At 37.7% G+C, this 25023-nt stretch overlaps 1 protein-coding gene across 1 annotated transcript in view; it reads left to right on the top strand.

Moving 5' to 3' along the window:
* Positions 1-25023, top strand: part of USH2A (usherin) — an 809712-nt gene that overhangs the window by 361699 nt on the left and 422990 nt on the right. The window contains exon 30 of the mRNA XM_033195653.1: positions 22732-22845. Within this exon, the coding sequence (XP_033051544.1) occupies positions 22732-22845 (114 nt within the window). The remainder of the gene's footprint in view (positions 1-22731; positions 22846-25023) is intronic.

The raw sequence follows: 25023 nt of genomic DNA, 5'->3' as shown, positions 1-25023 counted from the left end.
AGCATTACTAGCTTCACGTGGGAATTTATTATTAATGCACATTCTCCTGCCCACCTGAAACCCACCAAAGCAGACACTCTGCAGGGTGGCTTAGCAGTCCTTGTTTTAACAAGCCCCCAGGTACACCTGATGTATGCCAGAGTTTAAGAACCACTGACTGAGTGGATTCTTCTCAGGGTTATTCAAACTGTTTTATCTCCCATTGTTAAAAACCAACACACTAACCCAAACTAATCACAAAAATCTTCATTCTGTCCAAACTCCCTGCTGTTGCTCCCTCTCTCCTCCTCTCGGCCTTCATCTGGCATGAAGTATCTAAACTCATTTTGTCTTCACTTTATCTGGCCTCTGCTCATTACTTTTGTGATGAGCACCAAGAACTACTATGTTTACACAGGCAAAAAACACTTGGCGCTCTATGTCTTCACCACTCTTCAGCATTCTCTACAGTAACTCTCTCATCATTTTTTGAAATATTTCTTCACTTCTATGACTCTTCTGCTTACCTCTGCATTCTCCAGGGACCCTGTTCTCAGTATCCTTTGCTCACTTCTTCCAAAGTGTGATGACATATTGAAGAGTCTCAGGATTTAGAACTGGGCTGTCTCCTCTTTCTCTTTCATTTTTTTTGTGGCTTGCTCCAAAAACCTTATTGATTCTCATAACATCAAATACCAGACAGCTCCTGCTGTTGACTCCTAATTGCACATCCCACCTAGACATCCAAATGCCTGCATCCTAATAGGCATGTGGACACAGTGACATTTCCAACTGGATGTCTCTCACCTTCTACACTTACCAAACCTCAATTCTTGCTTCTCCCGCATTCTCATAGATACCTCCAGCCACCCAGTCAAGAAAGTCTGAGAGTTACTCTGGACTTCCCACCTCCTTCACACCTCATATCCACAGTTGTCATTCTATTTCTTAAAATATGTGTGAAGTTCATCCATTTCTCCTCTAATCTACTGGTCAGCCCAAACCACTACCATCTTTTGCCTGGACAACTGCAATACTTATCTTCATCTTTCTCATAGCCTTTTTTTTTCTCTCCCTGGCCATGAGTCTATTCTACAGAGCATCCAACATCATATCCCTCTTCTCAAATTTTTTTTCTTTTTTATTAATTATACTTTAACTTCTGGGATACATGTGCAGAATGTGCAGGTTTCTTACATAGGTATACCTGTGCCACACTGGCTTGTTGCACCCACCAACCCGGCATCTACATTAGTTATTTCTCCTAATGCTATCTCTCCCCTACACACACACCCACCCCTCGACAGGCCCCGGTGTGGGATGTTCCCCTCCTTGTGCTCATGTATTCTGATTGTTCAACTCCCACTTGTGAGTGAGAACATGTGGTGTTTGGTTTTCTGTTCCTATGTTAGTTTGCTGGAAATGATGGTTTCCAGCTTCATCCATGTCCCTGTTCGGCCTCTCATGCAATCACATTTTGTCTCAGTCTCCCCCTACTTCCTGGGTTTACAACAATTACCTTTGTAATTAATATAATTTAAAGAAATTTGTACGTAAATCCTTAGGAGAATTCCTGACAACTGTGATAGAATAAATCCCTAGAAGTGGAATAACTGCATCCAAGGCTCTTAAGACATTGTATAGTCTTGAACTTTGAAGTCAGACATTGATATAAATCTCTGCTATAGACCTTCCCTGTGACTTAGATAAGTTCCACATCCTTCTGGATCCTTAAGTCTTAACCTTTGAAATGGGAGAGTAGTATTTACCTCAGAAGAATATTAAAAATATTAAGTGATATGATATTTTAGCTCTAAACCTTTTTAGCTGTGTAACTTGGACAAATCAATAAACCTCGGTGTGCTTCAAAATCCTTCTAGGTAAATAAGAATGTGATACAACTACCTGCCTCACAGGGCAGCTGTAGAGATTAAATGAATTCATGTATACGTAAAGCACATAGCACAGTGCTTGACATGTGGCATGCACTGTAGGATATCTATAAAGTGTGTAACACTATGCTTAATGTATAGTAATTTCTCAAGAAAAGGATAGTGTTTTTGTTTGTTTGCTTGTTTTGTTTTTTGTTTTTTTAGATGGAGTCTTGCTCTGTTGCCCAGGCTGCAGTGCAGTGGCTCAATCTTGGCTCACTGCAAGCTCCGCCTCCTGGGTGCATGCCATTCTCCTGCCTCAGCCTCCCCAGTAGCTGGGACTACAGGCGCCTGCCACCACGCCTGGGCTAGTTTTTTTTGTATTTTTAGTAGAGATAGGGTTTCACCGTGTTAGCCAGAATGGTCTTGATCTCCTAACCTCGTGAATTCTGACCTCGTGATTCGCCCACCTTGGCCTCCCAAAGCACTGGGATTACAGGCATAAGCCACTGTATCCGGCCAGGATAGTGATTTTGACACTGCCCAAAAAGCTGTGCAAATTATGCTTCCACCAGCAAGCAGAATGCAAGATTGTGCATTTCATTTTACCTAGCCAACACCAAGTTTAACAGTTAAAAAAAACTGCAATTTTAAAAGGCGAAATGTCAGAATATTGTTTTAGTTTGTGTTTATGTGATTACTAGAGAGATTAGTTTTTTTTTTAATATTTATTGGCCATTTCTACTTCTTTTACATGCCTAAGTAAGTCCATTGCTTTTGATTATTTTATTTATTTTTTATTTTTTGAGACAGGGTCTCATTCTGTCACTGGAGTGCAGTGGTATAATCTCAGCTCCCTGCAAACTCTGCTTCCTGAGTTCAAGAGATTTTCCTGCCTCGGCCTCCCAAGTAACTGGGATTTCAGGTGTGCACCATCACACCAGGGTAATTTTTGTATTTTTAGTAGAGTTGGAATTTCACCTCATTGGCCAGAATGGTCTCGAACTCCTGACCTCAGGTGATCCACCTGCCTTGGCATCCCAAAGTGCTGGGATTACAGGCATGAGCCACTGTACCCAGCTTCATTGTTAATTTTTCTTTTTTTTTTTTTTTGAGATGGAGCCTCGCTCTGTTTCCCAGGCTGAAGTGCAGTGGCAAGATCTCGGCTTACTGCAAGCTCTGCCTCCCGGACTCACTCCATTCTCCTGCCTCAGCCTCCGGAGTAGCTGGGACTACAGGCGCCCGCCACCACACCTGGAGAATTTTTTGTATTTTTTTACTGGAGACGGGGTTTCACCGTGTTAGCCAGGATGGTCTCAATCTCCTGACCTCGTGATCCACCCGCCTCGACCTCCCAGAGTGCTGGGATTACAGGCGTGAGCCACCGCGCCCGGCCGCATTGTTAATTTTTCTATTGAATGATTCACATTTTCTCATTAAAGTTTTTCTCTGCATATGAAGAATAATATACATGTTTGTCTCATCTGATGCAACTCCCCCAGTTTTGTCATTTAAAAAAAAATGATTTACATTTTTGTGTACAGATTTAAAAAATATTTTATGTAGTTAATACAACATCCTTAAAATGTTCAATATACTATGGGTGATTTTTAAAAAATATATATTCCCCATTTAGAGTTGATTATTATCTGTTTATGTTAGATATACCATGTTGATAACATATAATGCATCTTCCTCAAAATAGTAATTCTAAGGTTAGGGTAAGAGCAAATCAGAAACTGGGAGCAGGGAGGCTTTTCAAATTAAATCAGCCTCTCCCAATATTCTGAAGGATTCCTTCTTGAAGGAGAGATCCCACAGATTGTAAACCAACGTAGTATAGAACTGGATGTTACTCAAAAGGCATGTCGTACATGGTAGTGATGTATATGCAGAAGAAAATCAGAAAACTACTGAGCAATTGTTTATTTTTATATATCAAATTTGTCAAAAACCAAGGGAAGTGTTAATCATGTTAACTATGAGTGCAGTTTTGTCAATTTCTCTGAGATATTTTTTGTTTGCATTTTTTGAATTTTTGTGACTTTTACACTTATTATTTATGTTTTAACCTTCAAGGTCTCATTGCTTTAGGTACAGTCATGCATTGCTAAAGGATGGATGTGTTCTGAGAAATGTGTCATTAGGAGATTTCATCACCTTGCAAACATCATAGAATGAACTTACATAAGCCTAGATGGCATAGCCTACTCCACAACTAGGCTAGATGGTGTAGCCTATTGTTCCTGGGCTGCAAACCTGCACAGCATGTAACTGTATTGAATAGTGTAGGGAACTGTAACTCAGTGGTAAGTATTTGTGTATCTAAACAGATCAAAACACAGAAAAGGTATAGTAAAAACACTGCATCTTAATCTTATGGGACCACCATCCTACATGCTGTCTGTTGCTGACCAAAACATTATGTAGCACACGACCGCATGGCAGCAACTTGGCTAAAGTCCTTTCATTCAACATTGTTTTCTTATAAGGTTGATGAGAAAATTAAAAACAAAACAAAACAAACAAACAAACAAAAACAAAACAAAAAAACCCTGGCAAGGGCCACTATCTGTGTGGAATTTGCACATTTTCCCTATGTTTTTGTGGGTTTTCTCTTGGTACTCCAGTTTCCTCCCACATCCCAAAGGTTTTCTCCTTCCATGAACTGAGCTGTCTATATGAGCCCAGAGTGAGTGAGTGCAGGTGTGTGTGAGTGTGCCCTGTGATGGTATGGTGGCCTGTCCAGGGCTGGTTCCTACCTTGAGCCCTGAGCTGCCAGGATGGGCTCCAGCCACACATAACCCTAAAGTGGAATAAGCAGATGGGAAATAAATGAATGAATAAATAGAAATCATTGTAAAATAAAAATTCATAAAGTCTATGATAATCATACAGATGCACAGCAATAAACAGTGCAGTATGACAGGGCTCAGCAAACTGTCCAGTCTGTGATTGCTGGGGTTTGAATAAAATGCTGATAGGAGGTGCTCCTTACAACGTTCACTTGGAAAGCATTTATTCCTTGATTTATACCACTATGACCACTGTCACTCACTGATTCACCAAAACTTGAGTAAATTAATATCTTGTTTTGATTAATATTTTGTAAATGGATATATAGCACACATAGCACACATTAATTTCAATGTTTAATATTAGTAGTCTATAGAAGTTTGGTGATGTTTTGTGACCAGAAATACATCATAGTATTTTTCTTTTTCTTTTTCTTTTTTTTTTTATTATACTTTAAGTTCTAGGGTACATGTGCATAACGTGCAGGTTTGTTACATATGTATACTTGTGCCATGTTGGTGTGCTGCACCCATCAACTCGTCAGCACCCATCAATTCATCATTTATATCATGTATAACTCCCCAATGCAATCCGTCCCCCCTCCCCCGTCCCCATGATAGGCCCCAGTGTGTGATGTTCCCCTTCCCGAGTCCACGTGATCTCATTGTTCAGTTCCCATCTATGAGTGAGAACATGCGGTGTTTGGTTTTCTGTTCTTGTGATAGTTTGCTAAGAATGATGGTTTCCAGCTGCATCCATGTCCCTACAAAGGACGCAAACTCATCCTTTTTTATGGCTGCATAATATTCCATGGTGTATATGTGCCACATTTTCTTAATCCAGTCTGTCACAGATGGACATTTGGGTTGATTCCAAGTCTTTGCTATTGTGAATAGTGCCGCAATAAACATACGTGTGCATGTGTCTTTATAGCAGCATGATTTATAATCCTTTGGGTATATACCCAGTAGTGGGATGGCTGGGTCATATGGTACATCTAGTTCTAGATCCTTGAGGAATTGCCATACTGTTTTCCATAATGGTTGAACTAGTTTAAAATCCCACCAACAATGTAAAAGTGTTCCTATTTCTCCACATCCTCTCCAACACCTGTTGTTTCCTGACTTTTTAATGATTGCCATTCTAACTGGTGTGAGATGGTATCTCATTGTGGTTTTGATTTGCATTTCTTTGATGGCCAGTGATGATGAGCATTTTTTCATGTGTCTTTTGGCTGTATGAATGTCTTCTTTTGAGAAATGTCTGTTCATATCCTTTGCTCACTTTTTGATGGGGTTGTTTGTTTTTTTCTTGTATATTTGTTTGAGTTCTTTGTAGATTCTGGATATTAGCCCTTTGTCAAATGAGTAGATTGCAAAAATTTTCTCCCATTCTGTAGGTTGCCTGTTCACTCTGATGGTAGTTTCTTTTGCTGTGCAGAAGCTCTTTAATTTAATTAGATCCCATTTGTCAATTTTGGCTTTTGCTGTCGTTGCTTTTGGTGTTTTAGACATGAAGTCCTTGCCCATGCCTATGTCCTGAAAAAAAAGTCCAGGACCAGATGGATTCACAACTGAATTCTACCAGAGGTACAAGGAGGAGCTGGTACCATTTCTTCTGAAACTATTCCAATCAATAGAAAAAGAGGGAATCCTCCTAACTCATTTTATGAGGCCAACATCATCCTGATACCAAAGCCTGGCAGAGACACAACAAAAAAAGAGAATTTTAGACCAATATCCCTGATGAACATCGATGCAAAAATCCTCAATAAAATACTGGCAAACCAGATTCAGCAGCACATCAAAAAGCTTATCCATCATGATCAAGTGGGCTTCATCCCTGGGATGCAAGGCTGGTTCAACATTCGCAAATCAATAAACGTAATCCAGCATATAAACAGAACCAAAGACAAGAACCACATGATTATCTCAATAGATGCAGAAAAGGCTTTTGACAAAATTCAACAGCTCTTCATGCTAAAAACGCTCAATAAATTCGGTATTGATGGAACGTACCTCAAAATAATAAGAGCTATTTATGACAAACCCACAGCCAATATCATACTGAATGGGCAAAAACTGGAAAAATTCCCTTTGAAAACTGGCACAAGACAGGGATGCCCTCTCTCACCACTCCTATTCAACATAGTGTTGGAAGTTCTGGCTAGGGCAATCAGGCAAGAGAAAGAAATCAAGGGTATCCAGTTAGGAAAAGAAGAAGTCAAATTGTCCCTGTTTGCAGATGACATGATTGTATATTTAGAAAACCCCATTGTCTCAGCCCAAAATCTCCTTAAGCTGATAAAAAACTTCAGCAAAGTCTCAGGATACAAAATTAATGTGCAGAAATCACAAGCATTCTTATACACCAGTAACAGACAAACAGAGAGCCAAATCAGGAATGAACTTCCATTCACAATTGCTTCAAAGACAATCAAATACCTAGGAATCCAGCTTACAAGAGATGTAAAGGACCTCTTCAAGGAGAACTACAAACCACTGCTCAGTGAAATCAAAGAGGACACAAACAAATGGAAGAACATACCATGCTCATGGATAGGAAGAATCAATATCGTGAAAATGGCCATACTGCCCAAGGTGATTTATAGATTCAATGCCATCCCCGTCAAGCTACCAATGAGTTTCTTCACAGAATTGGAAAAAATGGCTTTAAAGTTCATATGGAACCAAAAAAGAGCCCGCATTGCCAAGACAATCCTAAGTCAAAAGGACAAAGCTGGAGGCATCACGCTACCTGACTTCAAACTATACTACAAGGCTACAGTAACCAAAATAGCATGGTACTGGTACCAAAACAGAGATATAGACCAATGGAACAGAACAGAGTCCTCAGAAATAATACCACACATCTACAGCCATCTGATCTTTGACAAACCTGACAAAAACAAGAAATGGGGAAAGGATTCCCTATTTAATAAATGGTGCTGGGAAAATTGGCTAGCCATAAGTAGAAAGCTGAAACTGGATCCTTTCCTTACTCCTTATATGAAGATTAATTCAAGATGGATTTTTTTTTTTTTAAGAGATGGAGTCTGCCTCTGTTGCCCAGGCTGGCGTGCAGCCTGCCTCCCGGGTTCACGCCATTCTTCTGCCTCAGCCTCCTGAGTAGCTGGGACTACAGGTGCCTGCCACCACACCCAACTAATTTTTGTATTTTTAGTAGAGATGGAGTTTCACCGTGGTAGCCAGGATGGTCTCCATCTCCTGACTTTGTGATCCTCCCGTCTCAGCCTCCCAAAGTGCTGGAATTACAGGCATGAGGCACCACACCCAGCTGACATAGGATCTTAATTCTTTCTTACATCAATTAGCCTGTGGGAAATTGGATTTGTTGTATATCATTTCACTTAAAAGTCACAGTTTACAAAAAATTCCAATGACATTGAGGACTTCTATATATCTCTGCAGTTTTAGTTCTATCTTTCACTTGAGATTCTCCATATTTAAGTACGGGAGTCACTCATTCATACTTGTTTTTATAATTGATATAATTGGTCTTCTTTCTGCCATCATGTTTTATGTTTCCCAGTTTTATTATTTCTTGTTTTTTAGTGATTTTTTTCACTACATTTCTTGCCAGTGTGTACTATGAATTCTTTGATGTTTTTTCTCTCAAGGAGTTTGCTGTTCTCAATGCTAAAGTGAGTCGTCAAGGACATGTAGAAGGTAATTTTAAAGACTAAGAAGAACTCCAGTGTTGCCAGGTGGACTTTTCATTGTGAAGACTCAGGATAATGAGGGGGGGAATGTGAATTGAGAGGCACCAAAGGCAGCTTGGATAATTATCAAAGTCAGAGAATTTCCCAGTCAACAAAAAGGAATACTAGGAAGTGAGATGGAAGGAGTTTAGAAAGCAGAGAGCAAGAGAGCTGGATTTGGTGGAGATGTTAGGGGTATAGAGATTGTTTTGGGCAGCTGCTTTGCCAGTTTGTTGAGAAACCAAGGTACCAAAAGAGAGAAAAATCAGTGAAGCCTATGTAAACAGTTTTGCTATTGAGCAGTTTTGCTATCGATCTTGAAAATAATCCTTTTTTAGCATTTCTGAGGTGGCTTTTGTTGAGATTTTAATATTTCAGTTAATTTTGGTTGTTAGAGTCATATTTAAATAAAATAATTCTGATACTGAATTTAGGCAATTTAGCTTTATTGGTTAGCATAGGGTTCTTTACCAATTACGTTTAAAAAATGCTAATCAGAAAATATGCTGGTTTCTTTTCATTAATTGTTTTGTTATATAATAAGCTCTTTTATTCTTTAGATTTGGGTCTTTCTTCAACTTGGAAAATTTGCCATTGTGTTTATGATCATTACTTCTGGTGAGAAATAGCAGTTTTCAATATTGTATATTTCTTCCCAGGTTGTCTTCCTCATTTTAGTAGTTCAGAACACCGCGTATAGAGTCAAATCACTCTAAGGTCAAATTCCGCCTATGCCACTTTTTAGCTGTGTGATCTCAGGCAAATTTAAAAACATATCCTTACATTAGAGTTTCCTCATTCATTCATTGGGGATGAAAATCATATTTATATTATGGAACTGCTATAAAGATTAAAATCAGTTATGTAAAATATTTTGCTCAGAAACAGGCACATAGTGAGTGCTGAATGAATTCATCGTTACCTTTATAATCTCTGAATTATAGTTTCTGATTTCTGGGTTACTGTCGCATAGTTGTTTTTCTTTCCATTTTCTGATTTTTGCACTGTTGATTCCGCTCTTTGAAACTTCTAAGATGATTTTTAATTCTTCTAGTACAGTCTTTGATATGATCTGCATTTTTCCTCATCTAGCTTACTTTGATTGCTGCCTGCCTCTTGAAATTCTCAATTTTTGTCTTCATCTCTGTTTTACCGCTTACCTTCTGTCTTTTATGTAGTGGATTCCAAGTTATTTTAGACCTTATTAATGGCATGCAACTCATGATTTTTACATTTTATAGGTTTCTTGAATTAAATCCTCCCCAGAATATAATAATCTTCTGTAATTTGAGGGCTGTATTCTCATCCTTCTTTCGAGTTACAATTTTTCCATCAGCTAAATGTACTCCTCCAAACTCAGCTCCATAGTTCAGTTGGCTCATTTCTAAAACAATCTTCTGACTGGGTATTTGCATGGGAAAATTAAACTGTTTTCTAATCATCTTACGGGGCATCCAGTTGCTGTTACTAAAAACCTTCGCTAAGATGATGATAGGGTTAGTGGGATAATTGCATTAGCCTTGCAGCCACCCTGCAGTTTCAGTTCTTTTCTTCCCAGTGTTTGGTAGAGTAGGACTTCTGAGAGTTTGTTAGTGTTTTGCTTCCAGTTTAAGACTAGGTTTGCCTAGGACTTTCCTTCTAACAGTCCATTGTCTTTGCCTGGTCTCGTTTTAAGTATTTATAAAACTTTGGTCATTTCACTGGGATTCTTACAAGATGGTAGTTCAAAACTGTAGGTGTACACCGAGTCGCCTGGGGAGCTTTAAAAAATATACTGATGCCTGTGTGCTCCACGTGTAAAATGTCTGATTCAATAGGCCTGGAATGTGGCCTGGGAGTTTGTATTTTTAAAGTATCTCAGGTAATTCTGCTGTACAGCCAGCATAGGGAAACTGTACTTAAAGGAGGAGTTTGTCACCAGTGATCACATTTAAGTTTTATCCAGAAATTCTCATAACTTTCATTTCCCCACTGAAACTCAAAAGTGTTAGGAGGGAAAAGAATAAATGTGTATAAAAACTAATAAGCTATTAAAAGTAAATAGAAAACACTAGCAAAGGAATATTATAAGATGACAAAAATTAAGTGCAGGGAAGTGGGATTTTATGCTCAGACTTACAAAAAGCAGAAGGTAAAAGCAAAGAAAATTATTAAAAATGAATATCAACTAAGATAACTGAAGAAAATAGAATAGTGCAGCAGAATATTTACCATTCATGAATTTGTCTATCAGAGGATTAAATGAGATAAATCCCAGTTGCAATGGAGAGTCCAAGGGTTAACAGGCCTACTCAGGAGCAAATGGGCCCCTTTGGGCCACAGGGTCTAGATTCTGTGCCCTCCCAAGGCCAAGGTTCAGAGCAAGGACTTCTTTAAGGTTCATTTCCTCAGCCGGAGCCTCAGGGTAGAAAACCCTTCAGTCATCACTCCTGTGTATCTTTAGATTTGTTGAAAGGTCTCCAATTAACTCTGGGTACCTTTTGCTGATTTTCCCTGCAGCCCTGTTATCATGCAAAGCTGCAGCCCAGAGAGATAGGACTGGCGTTTCCCCTCAAACTGAGGACTGCTCAGAAACTGACTTCACAATTTGATTTTAAATTATTTCAAGAATGAATGGATTCAAGACTTTGCACGTATACAAATTATTTTTTCCGTAAGGTGTTTAAACATGTAAACTTGATTGTCAGCATAATTATTACAGCACCTGGCATCAAGTGCTACAGATATTGGTGTACAGAAAATATTTTCTCAATTTTATTGTTGCATTACATTGAGCTAAAGTATAGGGGTTATATTGCTTCTTCAGGTAAAATGACAAATAATAGTAATATTATTTATTATTTGCTATAGTTTGGCAAATGAATCGATAATAATAAGAAGAATCTTCCAGATGACCCAAATAAATCTACTTTTATGTAAAGAAAAAGACATTTTAATTTATAATACAAATAATAATATAGCTTTTGCCACTAAAATTGTTTCAGTTTTTACATACAATGGACTTTATTTATTTTTTTACCTGAATGAAGTAGGTTTCATACTGAAAACATGTCTCTAATTTTTGCCTCTTTTCCATGGCTACTAGTAATAATTAGTGACTCTCAATTCTACTGGTCATAAGGTGATTCTCAGATTACTTATAAAATGCAGATTTTCGGGCCACTCACACATGATTCTGTATATCTGGGCTAGTATTTAGCAATTTGCATTTTACCTAATGCTCCAGTTGGTTTTTTGGAAGGTTTATGAATCACATATTGAAAGACACTAGTGTAGAAGAGTGGTCAGGTTAGACGGGAATACTTTCACCTGCTAGGCTTGCAACTATCCCTGCCTTATTCCTGCTTCTGGTTCTGCGTTCACTTTGCCGCCAGAAAAATGCCAAGGCAAGTGAAGAAAGAGAGGCAGTGTCAGTAGGTCTCCTGAACCCCAAGCATGGTGCTTCTGAAAGTTCCCAGGAGAAAGGAAGTAAGAATTGGGGATCTTGGTAACATGGATTCCGATTCACTAGGTCTGGGAATATGGTGTTAGATTCTGCTTTTCCAACCAGTCCCCTGCCACCCTGTCATGCCCAAAATAGAAAGGCAAGGAGCTCACTATTTATATGGGAAATGGAAAACAACAACAACAACAATAAAATAAAATAAAATATAAGAAAACCTAATTCTCAATTACAAGAAGCCCCTTAGGTTCATATTAGGTGAAAGCAGTCAAATTCATAGGTGAGAGCAGTAAAATTCAATGTAGGAATTATCATTGTAATGTTTTGGTAGAGCCTTACCTGCATGCATTTAAATTACAAACATTCAAGTACACATATTGGAAATGGGTAAAGGATGGAGGAAAAAGTAAAAAAGCAAAAATAAAACAAAACAAAAACCTACAAAAATAATGTCATAGGCAAAGGATGCTCTCTAGTACTGAAAATGTCAATTATCTGTTAGCTGGAAAGAATGTTTGAATAATTTTAGGATTTCCCAATCATTGACAAAGAAGTGATACTCATTGTTTGGGTGTCTACAAAAAGAATGAAGACTTAAGAGCCCTGAAGAATCATTGATTTCTGAAAAGTTAGAGGCATACACAAAACCAAATGTACTGTACTTTATGGGCCATATAAAGAGTTGTCAAGGGAACTTTAAATCATGTTATTTTTGTCTTATGCCTGATTTTGGAACTTGAACTCAGCTATATACAGAGTATCGTCAATAAGATTAAATTAAATTAAATTAAAATGCTACTCTGTATATGTATGTATATGTGTATATACATACATTCATACCTTATACAAATATGCTCTCTCTATATATGTATTCTCTCTATATATATGTAGTCATACTTATCTGAGAAGTCTGCAGAGAAATGACTGTAATTCAATGTCATGAAATTTTTTTTTCTGTTCAATTGAAATTCTTACTCCAAAGTTGCTAAAACTGCCTAGTAGACAGTAAGCTCCTGGAGGACAAGTTTCATGTTTTATATTTATTTTAAGCCTTGTTCACTACCTTGCTCTATGTAGGTGATGTATTTACCTTAAAATAATGAATGAAGGAATCTTTCAGTTAGCAAATTTAGCTTTCTGCTACTAACTCCATAGTTAGCCTAATGTTAATATTGTTTCTGTGCTGAGTTGGACTGAGTATTGAACTACTAGTCCTTACTAAAGTCTCAGTCTTTTATCAGTAGTTCTTTAATTTTATAAAAGAATGTACAGAGCTATCACAACTTAAATGTACATTTGGAACTTACTATACATTCCCCAATAGAAAAAAAAAATATGTTGGTAGGGTGAGACTAATAAATAACTAATAAAGACTAATTCCAAAACTTAGACCTCAGAATAGAACCCAACCCAACCACTATATATTTGAAATGAAAAATAATGGAAGCCAATACTGCTGCAATGCTGATAATTATAAAGACGGAAAATATTCATTTATTTTAAAAAGTCATCTACCATGTTCCATGCTAGTGCTAGGTCCTATCTTTGTAATATGATTTTTTATAACTAAAATATAGCCCAAGCACTCTCTCTGAGGTAAGATTATATAGACAATGAAAGTTTTATGGGGGAAAACCTAATAGAGATGGGTTTATCATTTTTGATTCATTATTTCACTTGAGATATTAAAACCTAAAATAATAGTGATGAAGTTTTTCTCTCACTGGTAATAGGTGTCCACAGTAAATGCAGAGGTGGGACGTTCATAGGCAAGACCCGCACACTTCATCTTTTTGCTGTGCCATCCTTACGGACAAGGCTTCTACCTCATAGCTCAAGATGATTACTTGAGCTCCTGCCATCCAGTCTGATTTTCACCCAGCAGGAAGGAATAATGGTTAAAGAATACTCACTTTCACTTCAAAGATATATTTTAGAAGTTGCTCCTCCACCTGTGATTATCTTGCATGGTCGGAACTTAGTCACATGGCCGTACCTAGCTTCAGGGAATGTTGAAAAATGCTGTCCTTATTCCAAGTAGCCATTTGCCCAGGTAAAAAGTGTTTTTATGTTACCGAGGAAAAGGAGTATAATACATAATACGGAGCAATTAGTAATCTTTGCCACAGTAGGCAACCGTCAGAAGTAAATAAAAAGGAATTCTTTTTGTTGGTGTTATTAAAGATAAAAGTCAGTTTTTATAGTAGACCATAAATTAATATTCCAATATTTGTAGTTTATTACAAACTTTTGAAAATTTGAGATGGAATCTTGCTCTGTTGCCCAGGCTGGAGTGCAGTGGAACCATCTCAGCTCATTGCAACCTACGCCTCCTGGGTTCAAGCAATTCTCCTGTCTCAGCTTCCTGAGTAGCTGGGACTACAGGTGCACGCCACCACACCTAGATTTTTTCTTTTTTCTTTTGTATTTTTAGTAGAGATGGGGTGTCACTGTATTGGTCAGGCTGATCTCAAACTCCTGACCTCAGGTGATCCACCTGCTTCAGCCTCCCAAAGTGCTGACATTACAGGCTACAAAATATTTCTTTAAATGTAAATCTTGAAAGAAACTGGTCTGAAAAAATTCACAGGACAAAAATATGGCCTATGACATAAATAGTAAAAATAGAAATGATGTAATGTTCCTGCTTAGCTAATGTAGAAGGATTTCATTAGGTAATGCAGTGTTGATGAGTTAATAGCTTTGTCTAACTCTCCTGAATACATAATGTGCCTGAACTACTGGTACATTGTGAAATCTTCAGAGATTTTTTTTTTTTTTAAGTTTTTCATTTTGTTTTATGCAATAAGAATTGACACCAAAGGGTTTGCATTTCTTTTTGGTAACATGTTAAGCCATGGTTAAAAATGATGAAACTATATAATTTTTGTTCTGCAGTGATAATCAACTAGGCATTTCCACAATGCTTATAAATATTCAATACAAATACTTCAACGTTATCAATCACATTTGATAAAGATGAAGAATGCACAGCCAGACTTTTCTGCTTTTTACCGTTTATGATCATTTTATATTTACATTATATTCGGAACAAATTAAAAGAGTTATATGTATAATAAACAAAGGTCCAATGTTGAACCCAATCTCTCTCTCTCTTTCTCTGACACACATACACACACACACACACACACGCACGCACAGAATTTCTTACGAATCAATCATTTTTGTAAAGGAATATTCTACGCATACAAATTCACTCATTTGGAGGACAAGACTGCTAATTTCTGTAGGCAATAGATTTCAGTAATAAATTTGAACCTCTTAACACATTTCAAGTTGCATTTTCAATAAGGTATTTAATAGTAAAGTGTGTGCTGTTATTATTTTTAATTAACATTTTTCAACACTTTTTTCTTTTTTGTGGACCCGGAGCTTAGATCAAATGAGAGAAGTAATGATCTTGGGGTCAGAAGACAGGTTCTAATATTGGTTCTATTGTTTTTTAGCTGTCTGGACTTGAGCACCATATGGTACTCTCTCCAAAAGCAGCCTTCTCTGTACAATGGGATAACAATATCGGAGGCTAGTAGCAGGGGACCTAGGACACTGATCATAAGGGATGACTTTCATTTCTCTCTTTCTTTTCTTTTCCTCTTGTCTCCTTGCCTGTCTCACTGCTTAGTCAGGTCCAGTGTTTTCTTAGAGAGTTTCAATAATTTCAGTGTCAGACCTTTATGTAAGGTAAAGAGATAACACAAGCACATGGCTTCAAACTTATTGGCAAATAGAATAAAAATGACAGACTCTGTAGTTCTTACCACAAAAGCATTGATTAAAAATTTGAGGTTAGATGTAAGCCTGCTGAGGGAATCTTAACTGGATAATACTTTGAGGTCAATTAAAATCACTGTTTAAACCATCCTCTAAGACTGGGATTAGGCCACATATTTTATAAAGAAATAAAAGAATGTATTTTTTTCCTGTTGTAAGAATCAACGTCTTCATAGTCTTTGATAGGTATATGATCTTCTATGCTCTCTACTAAAAGTTTTAAACAAGGTTAAAAAACCCATTTGAAGGAAATTAAATGTAAGAAAAATTAGTTTTGAAGTTTCCAAGAGATTACCTTAGGTTTGGGTTAAGTGTATTTATTGTTCCACCTTTTGGGTAAAATGAAAATTGACTTTACCTTTGTAAATATTAGAAATCTTTATTTTAATTGAAAATGTTATCCAAAAAACAGCAATAACAAATCCCACCTTCCTGGGCTAAGAACCAGAGGAGAAATATCCTGGGTATGTTTCCAGATCTCTATTAGACCGTTAAGTTTTCATCCATATTTAACAAATATCATTATTCAGTTTCATGGGGTCACTGTGTCAAAATGTCTGTGTTAGAACTTTAATTTATTTTCAGAGGTTCCTTTAAGTGGGCAGGAAGCATGGCATATTGGATTGATTTACTCTGTTTAATCCATCCACTGGGTTGGTTTGGAATGTATACTTAAAAATTAGATTTTATCAGCACCGCAGCAGAGTCCCTAGCCAGAAGTCACTTCTTCTGCCCTCCTTCCCCTGGCCAGTTTTCTTTTAAAAAGTGGGCTCTTCCATTATGTCTCCAGGTAGCAGTAGCAGCTCTGCCTGTGTGGCATCCCTTACCAGATGGCCCTCTTAATAAATGTCTTGCTCTCGCCCACCCTCACTTTCTTGATCCAAATGTGAAATGCCAGCAAATAAATAAGAGCATTGTACTCTGATGAGTTCTCTTGAGATGGGGGAAAACCTTGGGGAGAGGAAGCTAGAAACAGCTTTTCTGTTTGCTGTGACTGCTCCTAATTACTGGCCAGTAGTAGAAGATATCATTTACATGCAGTAGGACATAAAGATAAAGAAAAAAAAAAAGAGAGATAAATTATCCATGTTATCCGAAATGCCTTTGCTAATGTGGAAATACTCTTGGATTGTTGGAGTATTGTGCATGATCCTTACAAGGGGACCCCTGACTTTGGACTCAGGGTAGACAGTTGCTGTGTGCAGATTTCACCGCCAGACTAAAAGTGCAACGGAAATGAGTGGGTGATAAGAGCAGAGCAGCCAGTTCTTTAATTGAATTAAAAGCTGGGTGACATCAATGCAGACACCTGTCCAATTACAGACAGGCCAAGGTGTTTACCATTGCTGTACAAGCGATTCGAAGATGACAGAAATCTTTCCGCCCACAGATTAACATAATGAAGGAGAAGAGATTACAGTGGATGCCGGCCAAACACCTTAGCTGGCAGCTGGGGGTGGGTGGGGGAGGGAGGAGGAGTCTGCTGAAGTATGTAAGTAGAAAGGGAGTCCTCTTTTTTTCTCTGAAATGTGCTTGGCTTTAAAAAAGATCCATTTTGTTTTGTGTCTTAGGCTCGGTTTTCAGGCAGAGCGTTTATACTTGTCTACATTTAGTCAGAGGAGTTAATCATAAAATTTCAACGTCAAAGCAGACTCCTCTGTTGTTTTGCTGCTTCTCAGCGTACAGTGTCCCATTAGAGGCGCAAAAGCTTGCACAGCTGGTGCCAGCTCCACAATGATTTTGTCTTATGTCGTTAGGCTGCATCCAATTATTAATATTTTTCTTTGGTTCCTTTGAAACTTGAGGTTAAAGCAAAGGAAAGAGAGTGTTAGAGATAATAATGTATCATTCAAAAGAAACAATGTCTTTTACTTTGCTTATTCCCTGGAAGGGATGTGGTGGGAGTCGGGCTCTCCTATAATGAGAGAAACACCCGAGTGGAGCTAAGAGTCTGCAAAATCTTTATTTTTCAGTCACCTGGCAAGTGTTCACTTTTGGTAAACCATACCAATAGCTGCTGGGATAGAGGATAAGGAAAGAAGTAAAAGGATCTGCCCTCTGTGTTCAAGGAATTCCCCAAATCACTGTGAAGGAATTTTAAGTCGCAAGTTCTCCAGGCCAATGCTCTTCCCCTCTGTTAGGTGAAAACCCTCAGAGCACAGAGTTTGGAGCCATACGCATACTCTTAAATTTCCTACCGTGATGTGTTTCCTTCCTTTAAATCAACTCCCTGCCCCCTGATCTTTCAGCTTGGGCTTTCTGCACCCACTGACCCACAGGACTTCAATTCAAAGGGAATCTACTTACTTGACTTCAAACTCCCTTGGTGTGGCATGTCAGGATTTCTCAATGTTAAGCATTAATGCAAAATGCATTATCGCTTAGCAGTGAGAGTTATGGTCCTGCTGGTGCCAATGATTTTAATCTGGATACCCACACTCCTGTGTTTCATGGGATACTAACACTTTTAAGACATCAATAATGCTTACTTTATGCTTATTGAATGTTTCTTCAGCTTGCCCTCTTCCATTACCAAGAGGGACTAGCAGGTTTCCTGACATGGTTGGGACCATTTTCTGATTTCACAGAGTTTGTGGCTGAAAGGGAGTTTGTGAGGTCATCTGGCGTGCCTTGTAATAGGGACACTCTCAAATAAAAAAATAAAAAAGACTTCTCTGGGATGTGTCCCAAACAAAGAGATTCACAACTAAACAAACTTTAAAGTTCTCCCTTTCAGGATATACTTCTTCAGTATAAAAACCCCAAGTGTCATAAAAGGTGACTATGCCATTTTCTCTTTTTGGGTTTTCTGTTTAGGATTCCTTTAGATATGTCATATTCTATATTTCCCAGTATTTTTTTAAATATAATACCAAAATATATATTTAAACTAAATTTAGGCTTCCTATCATCTTGAACTGGTAAGTCTGAATCTTATAAATGTCATTGTCTACTTGCCCTGTATGCAAACACTCTGCTTTATGTATCAATCTGTTACTATAAGAGTTCTTCTAGTTCCAATATTTTCTTCTATTAGAAACCTCGAAAAAATCAGTTGTATTCTATAGCACCTTTTCCAGAGGCATACAGCAGAAACATTGATAAATGCTTTCTGATGATGATATATCATCAGAGTAACACTATATTTTCCAGGGAGTACCTAATCTAAGTAGAACCCTGACACTTAAAGCAAAGCTATTAGGATAATCACTCAATGATCTCAAAATGATCTCAACAATCTACATAGTCTTGGAGAGAAGATGTTACTCCCTTTCTTTGTCCATGGCATAGCTTTTCAACTTGAATGCATCCTTGTAAACTCTCCATACTGAGAATCAAAGGAGATAAACCACATGTCTCCAACAATAAAATGACTTTGTTATGATTCCAAGTGAATGAAGACCACATGTTTGACCAGCACCTTGCCCCTGTGTAATCCTTAATTTGAACCTGACAGGATGAGAAAACACAGTGAACCATTATACTGCTCTTCTTCCTGAAGTAGGTAATATTAAGTTGCCTTTAAGGAAAATTATCAGATGGTTTGACAAACTTTGTCTCTGACACACAGTATGATGAACAAGATTCTCTACCGGAAATATAAAAGAAATGGCACTCCAGCCTTAGAAAGTGCAGCACATTTTTCGAAAGTGTGATTTACAAACCATCTAAAACCTTCCACCTGGGATCCAAAGTTGGCAAGAATCAAAACATCAGCTTTCTTCTTTTCCTTTTTTTTTTTTTTCTGTTTTCTATTTTGCAGCTCTCATTTCTCAGGGCTTATTATTGTTTCACCTGGCTTGAAATGGGAAATGTGAGCACTTTGATAAATGGCTTGAAAGATGATCTAGTTTCTCTCCAGCATCTTTCTTTAAGAATCTCAGGGTTTTTCTGTGAAATACAATACAGTTTGGTAAAGATCTCTACCAAATCAAAGCTGAAGAAAGCAAGTTTGCTGAAATGAGTATTGCTTGTTTTTTAAGGTCCTTAAAATAAGGAGTGACTGAAATTAATAAAGGACTCTCACTATACACATATTATACACAAAGCAACTCTTCTAGTGAAGGTAAGAAACATTAAATAAATCACTAAAGATCACTTAGTGAGTGTGAACTCCGGATCTGGTTTGATAGAGTCCCTCTGAAAGTCTATAGAATATCCTTCGTGATAAGTTGGTATAACAATTAAAATTTCAACATTGCACTTTAGTCATGATTTGGAAAGAAACGTCTTAGTATAAGAATTTTATAAAGCCAGGCTGCAAAACTGCACAATCATAGAGCTGCTTTTATGTTTCTGAATGATAATACTTCCTGAATGTACAACACACCTTCATGCTAATGATTTCAGATAACCAACCTGTATATCAGCATTATTTCTTTTTAGGCATGGTGTTCCTATGCCTCAGCTGAAGCATGCTCACCTATGAGGGGTGCTGCTTTTCACATATGCTCCATAGGTTAAGTGATGATAAAGGAAAACTAGCCTCATATTCCAACATGCTTTTCTTATTCACATTAGGATTAAAAGTCTTATTCTCTGGGGGCTGATTCATTTCTTGTTAGCGTGGCATTATACTAATTCAGACATGCAAGTCATCTTATTTAGAATCTTACAGTAGTTTCCAACTTGGCAATAGGAAAGACATGGCAAATGCCAAAGATTTGCTAAAGATAGGATGGCTAAAACACATTTTATGATGATACTTTAGTTTTGAGCCTGGAATTTGGGGATCGTGGTGGAGGCCTTACAAAATGGGAAAATGAAGCTTACGTAATTATTTAGAATGTTGATTCTTGATTGGGGCACGTTGGGTATGAGATACCAGTGGGACATCCAGGTGTGGATACATGGCCTGCAGATACAAACCCAGAACCAGGGCTTGGGAGAGATGTGAAGTCTGTAGATACAAATGTGATCATTGAGAGATAAGGCTTAATAAGCTAGCAAAGGCGACTGTTTAGAAAAAGAAAGAAGCTTGATAGCAACCCAACTTTGGGAAACAAAAGCTATTTAAGAGACTGTGAGAGGAACATGAGTCAGTAAAGGAAACAAAGGAGTTCTCAGTAGTTTAGGAGAGCAATTTAAAAATTCAATGTCACAGAAGGAAGTTGAGGGATGACAATGCCCCATAAGTGTAGGAGGATAAGGACTGAGGATAGGCTATTTGATTTGGTATTTAAGGGATCACTGGTGATCTTTAAAAGATACAAATCATCTAGCAGCATGTAGAGGCAGAAATTGAGTTGCAATGGTAGGCTAATTTGGAATGGCGTATCACTGCTCTAGAGCTCTTGACTGGCAATACTCCATGTTAAGTATTCTAAAGTCCTGAACTTGTTCATTCTTAATACTAACCCTTTCAGATAAGTACTATATTATCCCCATCTCACAGATGAGGCCTGCAACACCTTGCCCTTCAAGATCAAGATTATTATTATCTGTTTACAGACAAGGAAACTAAGGCACAGAAGCCTGAACAACTTGCCCACGTTCATATGGCCAGTCGGCAGCAGATTTGGCATTTGAAGCCATCAATCTGGCCCGAGCATCCGTGCCCTTTTCCACACTACTCCATTATGAGGATGTGCATGTGATAATGTTAGCTTGCTTTTAAGCCATTTGGTGGAATGAGAAATAACTTCTTAAAAGAAAGTAAACTCAGAATGTGGGTCATGATCTGGGAGATTTAAGAGGAAATGACAATTGCAGGGGCAGGAATGAGAGAAAGCAGGAGGTTCTGACATGAGAGACTTTTGAAATTAAAGAGTTGAATTTGGCACGAGATGGTCACACATGTGTTTGTATTAGTTCATTGGCTTGCTGTCTTCTTTGGCCATGAGCTAAGATGATGGTGCCAAGTGGATGAATATTTTCATGTAGAAACATGGCAGACCGGATTCAGTAGCCCATGGAGATGCCTGGGTAGTTGCTGGAATGAAGACTTAGAGACAGCCTTAGGGACTAAGGGCAAGTGGGAGGTGTCAAAGCAAACAACTGGTCTTTGCTCCATCCTGACTTGTTGATCTTTTAATTTTTAAAATTTTCTACTGGGGAGGGAAATTATGGAAACATGTATATTAAAATTTGTGTTTGAATGATGAAAGCTGTCATCAATATTGGCACCTTAAAGCAATAATGTATTCTCTGGGTGATTGAAGGTTTAATCAATAAAGAGACAGCACCAGTGGGGCCATCTTTTCATAAAAATAGTGATAAGCTATGTGGTTAGGATTAAAGATTGCTCTGAAAATCATCTTTGCAGAAAAACAGTGGTGAGCAAATGCACAAGTTATATTTTGGATTTTTTTTTTTTTTAATTCACAGGATTAACTAGATAAGGAGTCTCTGTCTTGCTTATGAACACTAGTAAACAAAATGTGTTTTCATTTCTACAGGTACTTTTAATTGCTGAACAAATCTCATATATCTATCAGCAAGCCATGCTAATTCAATACTTCCATGTGTAACACTTCCGTTTAAGACAGGTGTCTTAATTAAAAAAACTAATAATTTTGCAAGTAGAAATACAAAAGCATAATTATCTAATTTGCTAATTGTTCAACTATGTTAATTTGCATACTTGTTAGCTACAACATAAACAAATGGTTTGTATATGTGTGGCCTACTGTTAAAATAATGAAGCCACTCTTGGGAGTAGCATTTTTAAAGTGTGTTAATAGGTGCCCTATAAAAGGGACTCCTTAGTTAAATACAGTTGAAAAATGCTAGGTTACAGAAAATTAAGTAGTTTTGTTTCTGCAGGAGGTCTACGATCCTGGAATGAGATAATATACATCTTAGCTATTGGAAACACTGTGCTCTGCCCCATAAACTACGTGTGGAACCCCCTCCCCACTTTAATGGGAGAAACATCAGGTGCTGTTTGAGAGCTGTTTTAACAATAAGTTGGTCTCACAATTTTTTCTCATGAGTCGTTCCATTCAACAAACAGCAGAAAGGGAGGAAAATGACCAAAAGGGAAATATGTTTTTGATTTCTGTCTCTGGTCTCTTTGTCTTTGTCTGTCTGTCTCTCTTATAGACACACACACTCAAATATACACACCAGTGCTCTTTATTGATGCTTATGGTAAGCATGCAACCCTCTTTTGTCCCTTTTTATTACAGGCATATTGACAGGCTTGCTACCCTTCAAAAACTATGCAGTAACCCTAACTGTTTGCACTTTGGCTGGCTGTACTGAGAGCTCACATGCATTGAACATCTCTACTCCACAAGAAGGTAAAGTAATTTCAAAGGTCTTGACTTCCACATTTCAGTCATGAATAATAAAATAGGAGAAGAGCTAAATGCTGCAAGGCCATTTGCTGGAAAACCCCAACCTAATTTGATGACAAAGTGCATTGCCAGGCCATAATTGCTCCATTTTTTGGGGGGGGTGCGAAAATGAATCAAACTCCATACCCTTTAATGACATGCATCTTTAATAGCTGTAATGCAGATTAATGGGCTTTTTAATTGCTGTTACATTGTTCATGCAAGAGCCTTGTCATTAATATGAAGCATCTGAAAGATTAATGAAAGCTTCCTCATTTTACTATGGCTCAGAAGTAAATCTAGAGACAGTCTGACTAAAAAGAATTGATTGTATGGCACAGTATGAAATTGAGAATCAAACGGTTGATTTCCATGGTCTTTTTTAACTGCTAAACAGTAGCACAGGCAACAATTATTTCAGTATGATGAAACCTCCAAATGCCAATTGAGGCATTATTAATCACTGCTTAGTTCCTTCCGACTTAAGTCTCACTTCTGTTGTACTTGGAACTTACAAACTGTTGGCATAAATTAAGGTTTCAGAAAGCATATGTTAAGAAGGCAGTGAGAAAGAGAAAATATTTTAGCACGCCAAAGCGAAAGCTTTGCTCAAGCATCAGAACGCATCACTTCAAGAAATAACAGCTCTCACAACATTTGAAGCATTGTTACTTCACATTTCTCTCTTCTGGATGAGAGGAATTGCACATTTCTTATACTGTCTAGTTGAAAAGTTCTTTAGGAGATTTAAAAGCTTGATCTTTAGGGAAAAAGAGTCAGCCAGTCTTTCTCTCTCTCTCACTTTCCCAGTATCTATATATCCCCGCTTCCTCTTTTCTAAGCACCACTTGCACTGAAGATACGTAACAGAAAGGAAGACATGGGCCCATAGGATGAAACCAGGACAGGATAAAGGATTTTGTAAAATCCTTCTTATGATCCTTTCTATGCTGTATTTTTTTTACCTAAAGCAATCAGACTCCACTCACCTGAACTATGCTGTCAGTGACCCAGCCTCAGCATTTTCTCCATCTGGTCTACTGATAATAGCACTGGTTTTGATGTGTCATTGCATCTGCTGAGGACATGATTATCATCCCCTATTACAAGGACTTTGACCAGCCTCAGTATGGGACAAATGGCCCTACTTTGCATTATTTTCTCTGTATCCACTAAATCCTTTTTCCAGGGTTTACCTGGTACCCTTCATACCAATTTCAAGCTATGCCCCGGAGAAATCCCTGCGCTTGCTTAGTTTACATTTCCTTTTTATTTTATTTTATTTATTTATTTATTTTTTATGGGAAAAATGGCTGGTCTGAATACACTCCTTTTTTTGTGGGAATTTTTTATTTTTATTTTTTATACTTTAAGTTCTAGGGTACATGTGCACAACGTGCAGGTTTGTTACATATGTATACATGTGCCATGTTGGTGTGCTGCACCCATTAACTCGTCATTTACATTAGGTCTATCTCCTAGTGCTATCCGTCCCCACTCCCCACAATAGAACCCGGTGTGTGATGTTCCCCTTCCAGTGTCCAAGTGATCTCATTGTTCAGTTCCCACCTATGAGTGAGAGCATGCGGTGTTTGGTTTTCTGTTCTTGTGATAGTTTGCTCAGAATGATGGTACTTCTAAATATCCACAAAGTAATTCTGAATTTACTAAATAATAGAGGATTTTAGGAAAATTTTTAAAAACTTTTAGTTCTTAGGACCTCCAAATCATTGACAACTATATGAAATAAACAGCTCTTTTTAAACAAACAAAAAAAGTATGCATAAAAGTTTTCATATATAATTGACTAAATTGATTGTGCATGTTCTGGCTATTCCTATCATTGCATACAGTTTTTAAAAATATCTATTATGAGCCACATTCACCAACATTACTGATCTTAGATCACAAGCTCCTTGAGGCTAGGGGACTCTATCTGCTTAATTTGCTTTAATAAATACAGTCCCACATAGAGATTACGAGTTAATAGTACTTTTGCTGGAGTAACACAACATCAGTGAAGTGAACTAGTGTAAGTACTCCTCATCTACCACTGATACAAATTCTCATAAATATGGGACAGTTATTTAACACTGTTCCTAAAGCACTGACTGACAAGCTGCCCACGAATCGGGAATTTTT

This window comes from Trachypithecus francoisi, unplaced genomic scaffold (assembly GCF_009764315.1).
Source record: "Trachypithecus francoisi isolate TF-2019V2 unplaced genomic scaffold, Tfra_2.0 Lachesis_group5, whole genome shotgun sequence".
NCBI classification, from domain to species: domain Eukaryota; kingdom Metazoa; phylum Chordata; class Mammalia; order Primates; family Cercopithecidae; genus Trachypithecus; species Trachypithecus francoisi.
The sequence above is the reverse complement of the archived record's forward strand: the minus strand, read 5'-3'. Positions and strand labels throughout refer to the sequence as shown.